Source organism: Egretta garzetta, unplaced genomic scaffold (genome assembly GCF_000687185.1).
Source record: "Egretta garzetta isolate BGI_Z169 unplaced genomic scaffold, ASM68718v1 scaffold112, whole genome shotgun sequence".
Classification (NCBI taxonomy): domain Eukaryota; kingdom Metazoa; phylum Chordata; class Aves; order Pelecaniformes; family Ardeidae; genus Egretta; species Egretta garzetta.
The window spans coordinates 2,566,059-2,582,161 of record NW_009258884.1 but is presented as its reverse complement, the minus strand read 5'-3'; the positions used below and the strand labels follow the sequence as shown (position 1 = coordinate 2,582,161).

Genomic DNA, 16,103 nt, shown 5'->3' with positions numbered 1-16,103 from the left:
AGGCATGACAGTTGAAGTTTTTCACTGGGTCTCTTCCATTCATAGTCTTTAAGAAAAGGAAAGAAAAGAAGCTTTTTCCTTATTTTACTTTAGATGGTTTTCAGTCAAATGATCAACAAACCACAGTTATAAACCTGCAGTTTATTTTCCAATAAATCAACGTAATTTTAGCTTAAGATGTTATTTTTCTAAGGAATGGGATTTACGTGACACATTTGGGGATGCAAGTCAAGGATCCAGACAGAAAACCAACCATGTGCTCTCTTTACAAAAACACGGTAATATTACCCGTTGTTTTCTTGCATGGTTTCTTCTCTTAAAGAATAGTATTAGCTTTTTCCTCATCACCTGGTTTCTGGAAAACAAAATTGAAAAAAAAAGTGAACTACATGAGAATCAGGCACTTCAAAACTACTCAACAAAGCTCACATGCACTCTAGATACCAGATCATTATTCTGAAAAATATTTTCAGGGGTAGAAAATAGAGGAAAAATTCCTGATAACACAATCGTCTAACTAATACTGTATTTTATCAGAGAGAAGATTCTTGAAGATGGCTGGAATAAATAATTAACATACAAAAGTTCCCAATTTCAAGCTAGGTGTTCTCCTTCTCCACAAGAGGGATAATATGTTAAAATGAGTAAATCTGAGATATTATCCTTTAGGGGGAAAAAAAATCTTTGTAATTCACTCCTAAAGTTAAGAGTTTTATTATATATTACTCAAAAAAAATTAAGTATTTTGGAACTACTACACAGCTACATTTGAAGGAGTGGAGCAAGAAGTACTTTTTTTAAGGGAAGTTTTTAAAAGACAGATATCTGTAAGATTTTTTCTGTACTTACAGAACACTATAAAATGGTAGTAAAAGTTACAGCACTTAGGAATATGCACATAACTCACTATCATTTCTTCACAGCTGAAAGCAACAAGTTATTTTTTCTTTTGTGAAAACTGGTAGTACAGAAATTGGTTAATGAATAAATTAATCTTACAAAGACAGCAATGTTCTTCAACAAATTTGAACCAGGATAATCATGCCACAGCAGCGGAATTTGTCTCAAAACCACCAGTATTTAAGTTCCAAAGTGAGACAAGAAAATAAGTATTTTTTTCCCAGTTAGCATCCTAGAGAAGCTATGAAAAGGCCTTGGTCTTTATAGCTACAATAGAGTGGGATTTCCACAAAGATTATTTGTAGAAAATGCACACTTTTATGGCAGTTACAGTTCAGCAATTACTTTCACCAAAGTCTAGTAGCAATATGTATTTTGAAAATAAGCCTATTTTTGTTACAACAGAACGATCACTATTTTGCTATTTTGTAACACTGCTACAGAGTGAAATCAATATTGGTTTGACATAGCCACGTAAAAAAAGAGATTTTGTTCTATGTTATGAATGATTTTCTGTAGAGAAATGAGTTTACCATCATCTTTGCAGAACTGAGACATTCAAAGTAATCAGACACAGCTTAATGGACCTTTAAGTTTGACTACGAATAAGCTTAAACAAACACATTTAAAAATTAATCTATTAAACTTTATTTCCATTTATGAACAACATTTGCTTCAGTGAACTAAAAAAACCCCATCAGCTCATACAAATTTAAGAAACAAGTTCTATATTAAAAAAGAAAGAAAAAAATCCATTTTCCTCAAAATCCATGTTTCTTCCAGATGACAAGTTTACTTCAAATCACTGAATTTGGTTTGCCCTAAGTAACAAGTAAACGTAGCATGCAACAACTCTGCTCACAACCCATGATAGAAAATGAGTACATGGTTAAGTCAAAAAAAAAAAAAAAAAAAAATCAGGACGACTCCTACTCCTCCTACCATTTATTGACAGCGATAACTTTTGAAACACTTCTTTGAACACTACACTCTGGAAAAGTTGACTAGGCATATCTAGGTCAAATCTGGTATTTTAGGCTTTGAAAAATACAAGCGTTACCAGCTTAAAGAATAAGTTTTATGATTTATTTTTATCTTTAAGTTGATGAAAAGTTAGTTTCCCTCTGCCTTCAGTACATATAACTTATTTCTGGCAGCACTGGTCTACATGTGGTTAAATTAAACACAACCTATTTGGAAATCACAGCAATCAAAAATTTGAGCGAATGTTTGAGTCTACACCCCTTAAAATGACACAATGACAAGATATTAAAGCACTTACGTTTTGATGTTTTCATGGTAGACCTTTGTGTCTGACGGTTGGTTGTAAAGTGGCTACAATTTTGGATTAGAAAGGTACACTTAGTACTTTTCAATGCATGTAATTCTAGAAGTATATGCGATGTATTTAACAACATCTTAATATTCTGCCAACACTGCACTCAATCTGAGCTGCAACAATCTGAAGGGACTAGAAGATTCCCAACACAAAGCACAGATTTCATTACTTAAAATTAGATCGTTATAAATACTTATGTATATAACAATATTTCAATTTTTTCCTATGTCAAACTGTTCTCTCAAATAGATGCAAATCTATTTTAAAAAATTACACTTATGTGGCCAATGAGTTCATTCAAGCCCCAATTCACCAGTGTATTTAAACACACACTTCTTTTATGCATAAACACAGAACCACATTTGTTTACCACAGCAGAATTACAGATATAAAAGCACACTGGCAACACAGAAAATAGAACAAAACTAAAAAAAACCTGAACAAATCCACAACTTACCAGTTCAACTTTTGGACCAAGACCTTCAAAAATCTTGTGAGCTTCTTCTGCTTTTTTCTGCAAGTAAGATTTTTTGGTAGAGTCTAAGTAAATCATCTGAAGTTAGTGTCAAAAGCGTATCTGAACTCTTTCATTTATGCTAACTGCTAAACCCCTGTGTGATCATACTATATCCTTCTTAACCTACTTCTGCAATGTTACCTCAGCAAATCAAGAAACCTGCACCCGAATTGTGCAGTTACTAATCTGATCTCCATGGCTGGAAGCTGATAAGAACATAAAAGCAGAAACTGACCTCTGCAGTTCAAAAAGAACACACACTTAATAAGTAATACTGCAAATAATTATTAAGAGGAAGAAAGATGCCCAGTAAAACAAAGTATAGCTAGCTTTGAAAAAAGGAATTAAGAGACTAAAATTCTCCAATTGCAAAGTCTGGGTGTGTGAACCAATGTGTACATACACACACAGAGAAGCATGCCAAAGGTCCTCCTTCCCTCTCACTGGGCAAAGACCCCCGAAATAATTCTGACCCTAAAGAAGGAAGCACTGGATAAGACAGTTGGCTTTCACAAATTGATTTCAAGCCAGTACGATCTTCCAAAGCCCTTTTCTGGTCTCAAAACACTGAAAACTGAATTCTAGCCCTATTAACTTTAACCAAATTTTAGCCAACAGTGGCTGAATATTAGAAGTAATTATCCTAAACTGCATGGTTTGAAGATGAAAGCTGCCAAGTGGACTGTCCTCTTGTACAACTGTAGACGGAAAGATATCAAACAAGTGCTTATGTACACAAATGGCTTAACACATCTTTAATAATCTTTCAAATAAGAGACTGTGAGTATTGACACATCCTATTTGTATTAAGCTCCATCAATATTGCCATTCTACAGTACATGTAATTCCTAATGTTAGAACTCAAACCAAGTGCTAAATGGATTCACAAATGCATTGAGCTTGGTAATTCCCCTTGTCTACAGAATACTATATGAAGAGCTACACAGACAGAAGCAGCTAATAGATGACTATATACTGATACGTTACTCTATCTCAGGCAACATAAAAAGGGGTTTCCCCATCTACTGGCACATACACAACATGGGGAATGCAATAGCAAGTTCAAAATTCTATTGTAAAACCCACCTGTAACTGGAGTTAGCAAAGACAGCATTGCACAGCAGCCTGCTGTCTTCATATTCACATAATTTTGCCTACTACCCAACACGCAACTCTGCTTGAGGAAGTCTTGTAAGGTGATTTGTGTGATTTTAATATTTTTTAATTACATTATAGTGTGAAAGAGATTTAAGACGGTAAAACTGGTTTGAAACCAGAAGTAAATACAGCGCTGTACATTGGTTACATCAGTTTCTATAACATAGTAATTGCCCTAATGTCCTGTATTAAGTAAATACATCACAGACATTTCAGAGACAACTTGGGGAAGGGGAGAAGAGGCTGCATGGAACACTTGGGACACAGTTCTACTGTATAAAATCTAGTATTGTGTTGCAGCTTTTTACCATCTCAAACTTTCAAAATAGTCTATTGTAAGAGAAATTACCTGTTCCTCTAAACTACAAAATAAAATTGGGAAATTAAACAAACATATACCACTCTCACAAAAGATCATACTTTCAAAATCCAACTCCCTAATCTCAAGCTACCAGGGGAAAAAAGGACAGGAAGCACTTTGCTTCTGTTGGCGGTATTACTGAGCTCCTCTTCTTTTCTCACCACTTATGCAACAAAAGCTCACAATTCACCTATATACTACTACTTCATATCTGTTAATTTATCCAAATCTTAAGTGCCAGAAGTCAAGAGTTTAGGAAGAAGGCATAGAATCTTACAACATATGCAGTTTTTCCCCTTCAGCTAATTTAAATGTTGGGTCTTCAGCCAAGCTTGTCAGTATTTATGTAAGGAAACAAGAATTCAAGATAAATTTCTGAAGCATTTTTTTCATATCTATCTGCACACATACACACACGTACAAACATCTCTCTCTATATATGTGTGTGTGCTCCTCTCTATATATGCATATTTATCCATCTCAACACAAGAGTCTAGGGATGAGACCCATAAAAGGAGGGATGGGTAAATCAATAAAACAGAAGCAAAAACTGCCCGATGGAAGTAAATGAAGACACAATGGATTTTAGCCCATTGGGTCAGATTCACAGCTACACTCAGTCAACTGAAAAGCATGCTTACCCGATTTTCATCATAAATAATTTGGACAATACTGCGGTGTTTCTGTTCCACTGGAGGAGGGGAGACAGGCCTCTCTGGCTCTGGAGGCTTAGCAGCTTCTTCTTCAAGTTGTTGCTAAGAGACGAAAGAAAGAAAATCAGCCATCCGAACCATGTTACCCTTACCAGTAATTAGTCACCAGAGATAAAACATGCATCTGATCAACAGTTAGCACTGCCTGTTATTTCTCTTCTTAACTGACGAGGAATGAATGAAATGGTTTTAATGCCAACAGAGTCAATAACAAGATTATTTTTTGTACTATTGGTAAACCATATTACCTGTTTACAAGACTCACCTACATTGAATCAGACTTGTTTCAGCCTGACATACAAAGCCACTGTCACATTGTAATTTATTACTATTTAGCTTTAAACAAAAATATTAACTTTGGAAAACAGTTACACCAAACCTGCTTTCTCAGAAAGGAAGTAATCCACAGAGCTGCCTTTCTACATTGTAGATATTCAAGTACCATTATTGATATTTTCATTACTACTACTGTCTTTTTTTTTTTTAAAAAACGTACAAAAGCCCTTCTAACGATCTACAGAGAACATCATTCTAAACATACTTCACAGCAGAAATAAACCACTCCACATATATTGAAGTTCCAAGATTGTTACAATATCAAACAAACAAAAAAACCTGTAGTGTTTTCCAAGCTACTACATTGCTGTGATTTGCTTTCACATCAAATAAATCTGATTCAGTGACTTCTTAATTTTTGAATTGTAAATATCCTTCATCCATGCCTGCCACAAACATACAACAAAGAACTTCTGACACTAGGGATCCATCCTGTCTTAAAACACTGGCTTGAATGTGCAACATTGCTGCATAAGAATTCAAAATCTAAAATTTTTCCTGACTGCCATAATAAACAGGCTCGGTTATTGCAGGCAACAGCAACTTTGTAATTTTTTAAAGTCAAATCATACTACAAACGCGCACAAATGAACCTTCATAGATGATATGCATAGTACTTGCTGATTTTGTGGAAAAGTGAACAAACTAAAAGATAAGCATCATTAACACACAGCCAGGTACTTAGTGACATCCTTTTTTGTTTTTCTGCTGAAGGTCACTTTACAGGTCATTAAAATTCAGATGTAATTAAACTCTTCCAGACCATAAAAACATACCAGTCCAGAGAGGTGTCTATTTGTTATCCCGGACCTAGAAGTTAACAAACCCTTTTAGCATAGCTCTCATTTCCTACAGAGTTCCCATGAAAAAAAACTTAAAGCTGGCACTACTTCTATCTGGATCTTTGAAAGTCATAAAAGGAAAAGGAGACAAGGACTTTGTTTTTGCCAATGAATAACAGATGCCTAGATTGAAGGGTGGGTTTAGTTGGCCACAACAGCTACTGGGAAGGCAACAACTGCTGCCAGCAAACATTTCCTTTGCTTCCAATGGCTGAAGTGCAGTTCTCTGATGCAAAGCCTAGCCATGACTGTACTAAAAAATGTGATACTTCCTCCTTTATTTCTCTGTTCTCTCTGTTTACTCGCACCCCTCCTACTACACTTTCCCCCAAGGCTGACCTTAGCTCCAGATGATCATGGGACTTTTGTACAAGCTCTGGTTTTGGAGACGCTTGCAAGGGATTCTCCCCTTGCACAGACTAGGAATGAAGAAGGATGATAGCCTCCCCTCACCCAGCAGTCATCTTTAAAGCTGAAATTACAGTCACAGTGCCTTTGTTTCACTAGTCATATAACAAAAGTTTAAAATCTAAAGCCATGGTGTTCCGATGTGGCTTTCTCCTATTTCCAAAAATGTTTAAAACTACATGATATCCAATCTATTTAAACATTTCTAGCAAAATCAGATACATAACCTTCCCTTTTTAACTTGCTTATTTGATTCCTGTAACCAAAAAATTCACCACCGCCACCACAAGAAGTTTTTCCACACCTTTTTTCACTGGCAGATAACAACAGTAGTATCTGCTATGCTTACTTGTTTTTTCTTCAGTTTAAGGATTTGCTGTTCAACTTTCGCAATTTCGCGATCTACACGGTCCATGCTCTGTATCAATTCTTCCTTGGACAGCTTTGAAGGTGAAGCATTTTGGTCCTCCCCACAAGGCTGACCAGAAACTGGAGAAGATGGTCCCTCATGCTTTCCTCCAAAAGCCGGGTCCTTTCATAGGGATGGGGGGGCAAGATTGAGAGAAATCAGTCATACTGCTAATATGTGAATGAACATTTGGTAACCAAACTAGCATACATGAATTAAAAAGCATTTCCAGGTATCTATACCTCTGTTGAGGAGCTATCTAAGTTAAAGTTTAATATTTCAGTTTATTAATGCTCTAAGTATTTTAGAATTAACTGTCAGCCCATTTATGATATTGTAATTTCAAAGTCCACTTTAAAAAATAATAGCATACTGCAATATTTACCTTGAAATAAAAAGATCAAAACATCTCCCTTTTAAAAATAGGCCTTCATAAATATAAACAGTATCTTTTACTTGAGAGCCAATCCTCAATACTCTGTACAAATATTGATGAGCATTGATCAATCAATATGATTGATCTATATCTTGAAGATAACCATGACCAGCCCAATAAAGCACATCTGGAGCTAGCTGTGGTTATAAATGTTAAGTTCTTTTGAACTTAGCATGACTTAAGAGAGGACAGGTCACTATTCATTTGGCTTTGATTTTTTTGTCTTTTTTTTTTTTTTTTGGTCTGTTTCCAAACAACATATTTCAATATGCTTTATGTTCTACCATCAGCACTATTGTACCTTGTCTTTGCTTATGTCCTCAGACCATGATGCTCCATAACTACCTAGCTGGCAAATGCTAGCTTAGTTATACATCCCTCATTCAAGCCAATCTGACTGAAAGATGATGTGTCTAAATGCCACTTCTCCTCTAGGTGATACCAGGCTGTATTTCTACACTGAGACAGTAGGTTCCTACATGTAGTACCTGCATAAAAATTCAGTTACATGCAAGCATGTTAACATTTCATGCCTTAGCTTGGTTTCTCCAACCCCCTTTGATCTTATCTTTGCTATGCAACACAGCAAGTTATTAAGATATCACATGCTATCATAATTTTACTTTACTTCACAGTTTATTCACGTGATAAAAGGAATGGCAGAGAGAAGGCAAGACAAGCCATCAACTTCTAGAAAATCTGGTGCCTATTAGCTTTTGAATCCATATGGTGAAATTTTTCTTTAAATTATTTGAGTTTAGAAACTTGAGCGCTCACCTTCAGAAGTCACACCCACTATGCACCACCTTTTTGGTGTGTGAGTCTGTGTGCTTGTGTGTGTGCATGAGAGAAGATATTAAATATTCATTGAAGAGACATTTGCCCGCTTTATACAAATTGTTCTAATCAATATTCAGTATCTACAATAGAAAATATCCACACCAAACTAGATTGCCCTAGATTTACCCAAAATGAGACAGTGACAAGTATAATTAGTGTTATGTAAATACACAGATTCATTTAAAATGCTTAAAAGGGAGAGGAGGTGGAGGGGAGTACTTTGACCATTCAGTACAAATATTCATTACAGAAAAAAAAATGGACTTGCATGCATTTGCCAGCAGCTGTCAACTGAAAAACAGAAGTATTTCATATACTGTACTATAATAATTTTGCAACTGAGATTTTAATGACTGAAGAGTGTTGTGGCAACTCAGAACTCCAGTCTCTTTGCTGTGTTTGAGGCAGACTTATCTTTTTGTTCTTTTTATAGAAGAGTGACACTGACTCACGCCCACAGTTTGTGATAATATGTAAAATTAAATTCCTGGGATTAAAGAATTAACCTAAACAAATAAAAAAATTACCTAACAGAAAGAAATTTATTAGCAACATCCGCAACGTAGGAAGTTACACTTTCAGCATCGTATCAGAAAATGCCTTTACCTTCTTAATATCTGCAGATCTCAACCCTTCCTGCAGAGGATGTACTAAAGGCAAGACAGTAGCTGCACTGACACGCTGGAAATGGGAATCAGAGACTTGTTCAAGACGTGGTCGCTTAGATTCCAGTGAATCATGATCTGTCTGAGATGGACCTGGATTAAATTGCTGTTCATATCCAGTTCTCCTTTCCTGAGGCCTAATATACAGAAGAGATACACTGTTAAAATATACATTTTCCATATATAAAAACTATTTGGTTGTCTTCAACCATTTTCAAATATACAGGAGATGCAATTTAGTGAAGCTCCTTCTAAACAGTAAGGCAGACAAACGTTTTTCAGTATCATGTTCAAAAATACAACAGTTAAAATCCATTGAAAAGAAAAAGTTAACTTGAATCTTAAAAGACGGTGTTTAAATGCATGCCTATCATTACAAACCCTTAAAGAAACTTACCACTGTTACAATGATATTGTTCAAATCAAAGCTCTGATTCAAATTATAAACAAACAAAAAAAAAATCCACAAAATATAGTACTACCACTGAACACAGATGGCCACAACAGCTCCATTATTTCATTTTTGCAGTTAAGTAATTTTTAAATACACACAGAATGCTTGAAATGAGCCATGAGTCTATTCAGAACTTGATCTCTACTAAAATGCTACTAGATGACAGAAACAGTCATTGATTCAATCCATGAGTCATTTAAAAACTCCTCCTTCTCAGAAAAAAAATGCCAAAGAGTATCACTAGCTTCTTTGCACTGCAATGCACAGGATGTCCATAAAATAACCTCATACACTTCAACATCTTCCTATGAAGTGCCACTGAAGAGATGACAGTAGTTTCCTGTGTTTTGCCAGAACCACTAAACATGCTTTTACAAATTTACAATGTGGGGGGGAAGGATTTACTTCTGCTATAAACTGGAGTTTTGAAAACTCTAGAAGCTACTATGATTCCCAGCACTAAAACAGAGCCTTACTGACATTTTGGTGACACAAGATGAAGGCAATATGCAAGCCCCAGATTTCACTATCATCAAGTTATTTCTGGGAATATCCTAATGAGATTTTAAGCTAGACCGGTATTTACATAACATTCATCACTGGTATTTATTCAGAACCAGATATGTCAGTTACAGCCAAAATAAACTGCCAGCAGTAATCCAGCATATAAAGTTGCTCTTAGCAGATATACTTACTAAGAGTCCAAGAAAAAAAAAAAAAAAAAGGTTGTAACAAGCAATAACACTTGCATACGACTGTACATCAGCATACGAATGCACTGAAGAATTGAGGTGCATAAATCATATACTAACCTCTCCCCTAAACAGAAACATATTCTTGCTTATTTACTATAATCCAGTTCATCTTATTCTGATCTGTAGTGGGTTTTTAATTTCTAAATTTGGTTTTCAAAGTACATCCAATATTCTTCAGGAACGAATGCTTAATAAGGTTTGAAAACTTTTTAAACCTATCAACCTTACGGCAATATTAAGGTACATTTGAACATTCATCAATACCCACCGTGAAGTAACCTATTTTACTGAGAAGTAAGATATTACCAATCTGAAACTAAATTACAACATATGATTCACTGTAGTCGTCCACTGTACTTGTCCTCAGTTAACCTACTGGACCCAGATCAGTTGCACCTACTTACACAGAGACAGGAATGGTGTATGAGACTGACAAAAAGGGTATTTAGAACAAATCATATGAACCTGCCAAGTGTCTTGCCAAAAGTAGCACACACTCTGATTTAGTCCTCTGTGCCTTCTAGGCATTTTGTGCCACATTTCAGTGCTTTACTATTCTTACGACTAAAATACCCAATTAGCTCTGTTGTTTCTTACTTGCCCAGCCACACAGATAGCATCTGCTGAATAAGCAAACTTAATCTAGGAAATATGACAGGTAATATTCACACTGTAACAACTCTTGTACTTGTTGCTTCTATTCGGCAAGATTAAATTACCCAAAGTTACAAACTTTACACAGTTTTAGCCTAAGCAGCATTAAAAAGTTTGCAATATGCACTTGGATTCTCAGAAGCTTACTGACAGCGTTGTTAGGAGAGGTGTGGGAAAAGCAAAGCAGACTGTCACTCCTTGGCTGTGAAACAAACGTATTGGTTAAGCACGGGACTGAGGAATCACACAGCAGCTACAACACTCACACACAGGAGACCGACACTGCTACAACAGTGGAGCACCGATTAATAAAGTCAAGTACTTAGGCAAAAACCGTGAAACTCAAACCCCTTTCTATTCAAAAGTTAAAACTAACTTTACATCCAAGATTCCTGTTCACACACTTCAAAAAAGCATTCTCACCTGTCAGAGCCTGGGTGAAATTCAGAAAGCAAGGAAGGCCGGCGCCGAAGTTGCTGCTGCTGTTGCTGCTGCTGCTGCAAGAGCTGGGTTGCCTGACTGACTTCCAGGTGAGACGAACGATAATCGGGAACTGCAAATTCCTAAATGAAACAGCTTCTGATGTTAACAAGAACAAAGGTGCAGAAGACAGGATCAAAAGCGTTTGGTGTCACGGAACGATAATTTCCAAAGTTATTAAATATAGACCAAGACCAGATCACCAAAGCCTTATTCCACCTCAAAAAAATAACGTTTGTAAATTGCATTTCTATGTTTTAAATGAACTTTAAAGAGACTAAATACTTATGCTAAGAATTCCACCTAGCTTATTGACAACTTCTAACAAAACACAAATGAGTCAGCAGCAGAATATCCTTTAAAATCCATTTTGCACATCCAACTACAAGGTGGTAAACTGAGAATATATTTCAGCAACCCCGAGGCAATTCCTTCTGTTATCACCTCAAGACATTTTTATATCAGACAACATTAATTAGGACTAAGAGTCAGACAAGATGCAACTTCCGACTGATATAATTTATAATCAAAGTGAGGTACAAGACAATTTATTTGTATATATGGGTCTTTGACCACTTGCTTTTAAAAATTTTATGCAGCTGGCATTAACAGAAGAGAAGCTCTACAAGACAAGCAATAGGTCATTACCCATAAGACTTAGCTTTTACAAATTATCTAAAAATAAATACAGAGCAAGCCAAAAAGCTCCAATTCTTGAATTTCCTTTTGCAAACATGTAAGTAAAACAAAACATCTAAGTATCTGTGGCAGGAGGAGAATTTCATTAAAACAAGGGAAACCTGAGCTATTCTAAAGCCAACAGCTAGTCCGGCACAGCCTACCACGCCATACAGAGCACAGGATGGCAGAATAAATGCTTGGCAGAAATGACCAAGTAGGAGATTCTTAGAAATCCATTACCCCAATTCTGGCTAGCAGAACACAGCTAGCTGGAAGCACTAGTACAGCTGCTTCAGAAAAAAATCAGAGCGTAACACAAGTTTTTACATTTCAGATTCACATTCTCCGCCTTGCACACCAATTTTTGCCAAGAACTACATTTAGCTTATAGATAATCTAGCTCAATACTCCTTACACACAAGGAGGAAAGATGACTACGGGTTTACTTTCTACGCTCCTGGGCCTATTAAGAGATTAACTCCCCATAAAAATTTAGTACCCACAAATGCCCCAAGAGCCCAGTCTCTCAAAGGATTTGTTCCACCCAGAACACTGCATTCATATTAAATGTATACTAACTGTAGACAGGTTATTTGCGTAGTCTTGGAGAATTACTGCTATCAATGCATATGGACTCAGACACACTTAGCTGGCCAAATTTAGTATGATGACTTTTAATGAATTAAAGCAAAACTACAACAAAAGTTTATGAACACAATCTCTAGTGAATTTATTCAAACTACGAGAAACCAATGATAGAAACAGGAAGCTTATATTAATTCCCCATTATAAAACTCAGTTTTCTGTCAAAAAACAAGTCAAAAGCAGATACATATATAATCTTGAAGAAGCAAAATGCAGTGCTTTCAGGAAAAAAAAAAAAAGGAGGTGAAAACAAACCAAACCACCCCACAACTATTTACTTAAGCAACACTGGCAGCAGTTCTCAGCAGGCAAAACGTTTCCTTTGCCACTTTGCGCATTTTTTTATATTTGATTTTTCAACATTAAATAAAGTAGAGGAAGTAAGACTGAAAAAGACTCAATCTACTGAGGAGACAAGATTCTCAATGTACAATCTTTAAGACAGGTCAATTTCTAAGGAAGTGTTTTGCCAATTTGAGCAGATTTACAAATGTTAAATAATAGGAAATATTGACAAGCTGTGGGGTTTTATTTAGGATACCTTCACAGTTTTAGAGCATTTTTTAATACTAGCCTATGTAAAAAGACAGAAGGGGTAAAAAAAAAAAAAAAACCCAAAACAAGCAAAAACTTTAAAAAGACAAAATTGCAGTAAATGGAAGTCAGGGATTCTAATAATTTCAGCTACCGCTTTGCAGGAAGGCATAATTCAACACGTAATTATATCCTCTCAAGGTAATACTTCAGGAGGAACCAAGGAGCTGTACATGGCTACAGATTATACTCCCCAGAAGTCACACCATAGTCAGACCCTCATTCAAAGACACAATATACTCGAGTAAGTAGACCCATCAGCCATAACGCAAGAGCCAAACTCCAGAGGCACAAACAACACTGCTACACAGACTTCCCCCATCAGTTTTGACTGGGCATATTGTTCTGCAACTCCACTGTTCTCAGATGTGAACGACTTGTATTACATTGGTTTAAAGAAAAAGAAAAAAAAATCCCATTTGGCACAGCAAACACCTGAATTATACTCTCTCTATATTTGTAAGGTCGATGTCTCCTTACCTGCTGGTGTCGGGTGCTAGGGAAGGTGTACTGGACAGAGTGAGTAGGATAACGACTCTGTTCTGTGCTGAATGCTCCTTGGTTAGGAGGGTAGCCTGAACTTGACATTATCAGAGAAGAAGTCTTCACAAAGCTGTGAGATCAAGACCAGCAAGCAATCATGTTTCTAGGAAACCGCCTAAAGGAAAAAAGATCACTGATAAATAAGCACTGAAGTACCAGATGTACTCACAATACATTACAGCCATAGTCACCTAAGCAAAACAACCATTACCAGTAAAAGCTTTTTCCTGATGTATTTATTTAACAGGTTACTCTAGTCTGAAACATGTTAACAGGTCTTAAATGGGCTCAAAATGAGACATTTCAGCATTGTCTACACAACATTTGAGGATTATTGTTGGAATAAATCATTTTACCAGTTACCAGCTGAATTAGGAGGGTTTTAAAAGAAAAGTAGGTCACTTTAAATAGATGTTAAAGACGTTATAATAGTCTATAGACGGACTCTTTATTTACAGTAAATTTCTTCAGCAAATGTGAGGTTCACTTTTGTTTCTTCTACAGAGTTTTCGGATTCTATGAACTGTGTCTTACTTTCAGGTTCAGGCAGACTTAGGGCTGGTTTACTCAATGCCACCTACAGTTCATTAAACCACAGTGTATTAGTCAGGCCCTAAAATACTATTACCATCTAACAGCAGCTTTACAGAAGTAGCTAGTTAAAAAAGGCAGTCACAAAGAAAAAAAAAACCAAAAACCCCACTATTTCAACTGACAGCATAGTTTGTCTCATATGGGATGCCAGAAACCGAATATACTATGAAGCCTTAAAACAATCCTGCTTAGCTGACATGTGATGACTCCTTCGCCTTTGTTGTATCTCCAGCTACAGATTAACAGTGAACACCAAAACACATACTGATCTGGGGAAGATTTTAAATATCGAAAAAACCCAGAGAAGCTCACTAACAAAGTCTGAGCATCTATGAAGCCGTCTATGGTTTCAACTGCTGAAAATCAGAAGACACAGGTTAAACACTGCACCCATCAGTGCTTTGAGCAGGTAAATTATGGCTCTAACCAAAAGAGCAGAACATATATATTTTTTTAAATACATACTATTTCTCTTGGATAGCTCCAGAGATGTAATCCTGGCAGCCTATGTATTAAATGCAGAATTCTATCAGACCTGTAGCAAATTCTCAACCTCTGGTCCAGAGCCTAGCAGACACATCAGACCTTCAAATAAAGTAACTGTTGATCCCTGCCTAGATGGCTTCATCTCAAAGCACATTAATCTGCAGCCTTTCACAAATATCACATGTAAAGTTATACTTCTGAACTGCATTTTCCATTAACAGTCAACAGACAAAATCAGCTCAGGAAAGGATCACAGCAAGCTATACAAACAGATATTAAAGTTTATCTGACATATTTTACCAATCCTGTTCTGTTTGCGTTTTTTCCCCCACCTCTCCATTAAACAAAGCAAGCTTTACATGTTGGACTATCAGAATAATGAGACAAATTTACACTTACCTGATTTTCAAATATGAAAAAATTAAAGAAAAAAATAGTTTCTCTTTCAAACCAATACTATAAATCACTAGTTGTGTGCTTTATACTACCTATATATCTATTATAGTAGCTATAATTCATATCCAAGTGACAAGTTCTAACACAGAATTCTTCACCATTAACATTTATTACACTTCATCATTCATACCACATTCATTAGAGTACATCTTTACCAGCTATGTGATGGTCTAATAGGTCTGAGTCATATGTGCTCCATTTAATCAAGAAACAGTGTCAGAAAGCAAGCAGTTTTAGCTAATATACATTGTGATATTTAGTTGCAAGCTATAGTACCTGAACACTTAAATGTATTCCTAAATCCAAGCTACAGCAAAAAAACCTTTGATTTTTCTCTCTCAACTTCCATGCTAGTCCATGTGAAACTACGGCATATAGCTAACTCAGCTCAATCAAATGTTTACGAATACGATAACTACTGCCATCACAGGCTGGTCAACATTTATTATTAAATGAACAACTGACTCCATGGTGTAAGGATGCTCAAACAATTTACGGTTACAAAAGCACAAATCTTAGTTCGATGAATTGCTGATGTCCTACAGCTTCATATGCCACCTTCATAAATACGTGGAAGATGACTAACTGGATTTTATATATATGTACGCCTGCTACACCTTAAAAACTTTAGTGAGGAATAAAGACAGTAATACTGGATCTGATCAAAGCTCCTTCAGCCCAGTATGCTGTGACTGACAGCAGCCAGCGGCAGGCATTTAGGGAGCACATACCAGTACTTTCCCAACTCTCCAGCCTTCTACTGGCTCCCCGAGAGCTTGAGGCTCAGGGATTCCTTGAGTCAGAGCCTTTCTGTTTAAGATTTCTTAATGGCTCTCT

At 36.2% G+C, this 16,103-nt stretch overlaps 1 protein-coding gene across 1 annotated transcript in view; it reads right to left on the bottom strand.

Moving 5' to 3' along the window:
- NCOR1 (nuclear receptor corepressor 1) overlaps positions 1–16,103 on the bottom strand; it is a 73,652-nt gene that overhangs the window by 46,204 nt on the left and 11,345 nt on the right. Inside the window, exons 2-9 of the mRNA XM_035889524.1 lie at positions 13,668–13,845; positions 11,211–11,350; positions 8,866–9,061; positions 6,924–7,106; positions 4,917–5,030; positions 2,697–2,753; positions 2,183–2,235; positions 289–355 (exon numbers count right to left, since the gene is read on the bottom strand). Of these exons, the coding sequence (XP_035745417.1) occupies positions 289–355; positions 2,183–2,235; positions 2,697–2,753; positions 4,917–5,030; positions 6,924–7,106; positions 8,866–9,061; positions 11,211–11,350; positions 13,668–13,775 (918 nt within the window). The 5' untranslated portion in view covers positions 13,776–13,845. The remainder of the gene's footprint in view (positions 1–288; positions 356–2,182; positions 2,236–2,696; positions 2,754–4,916; positions 5,031–6,923; positions 7,107–8,865; positions 9,062–11,210; positions 11,351–13,667; positions 13,846–16,103) is intronic.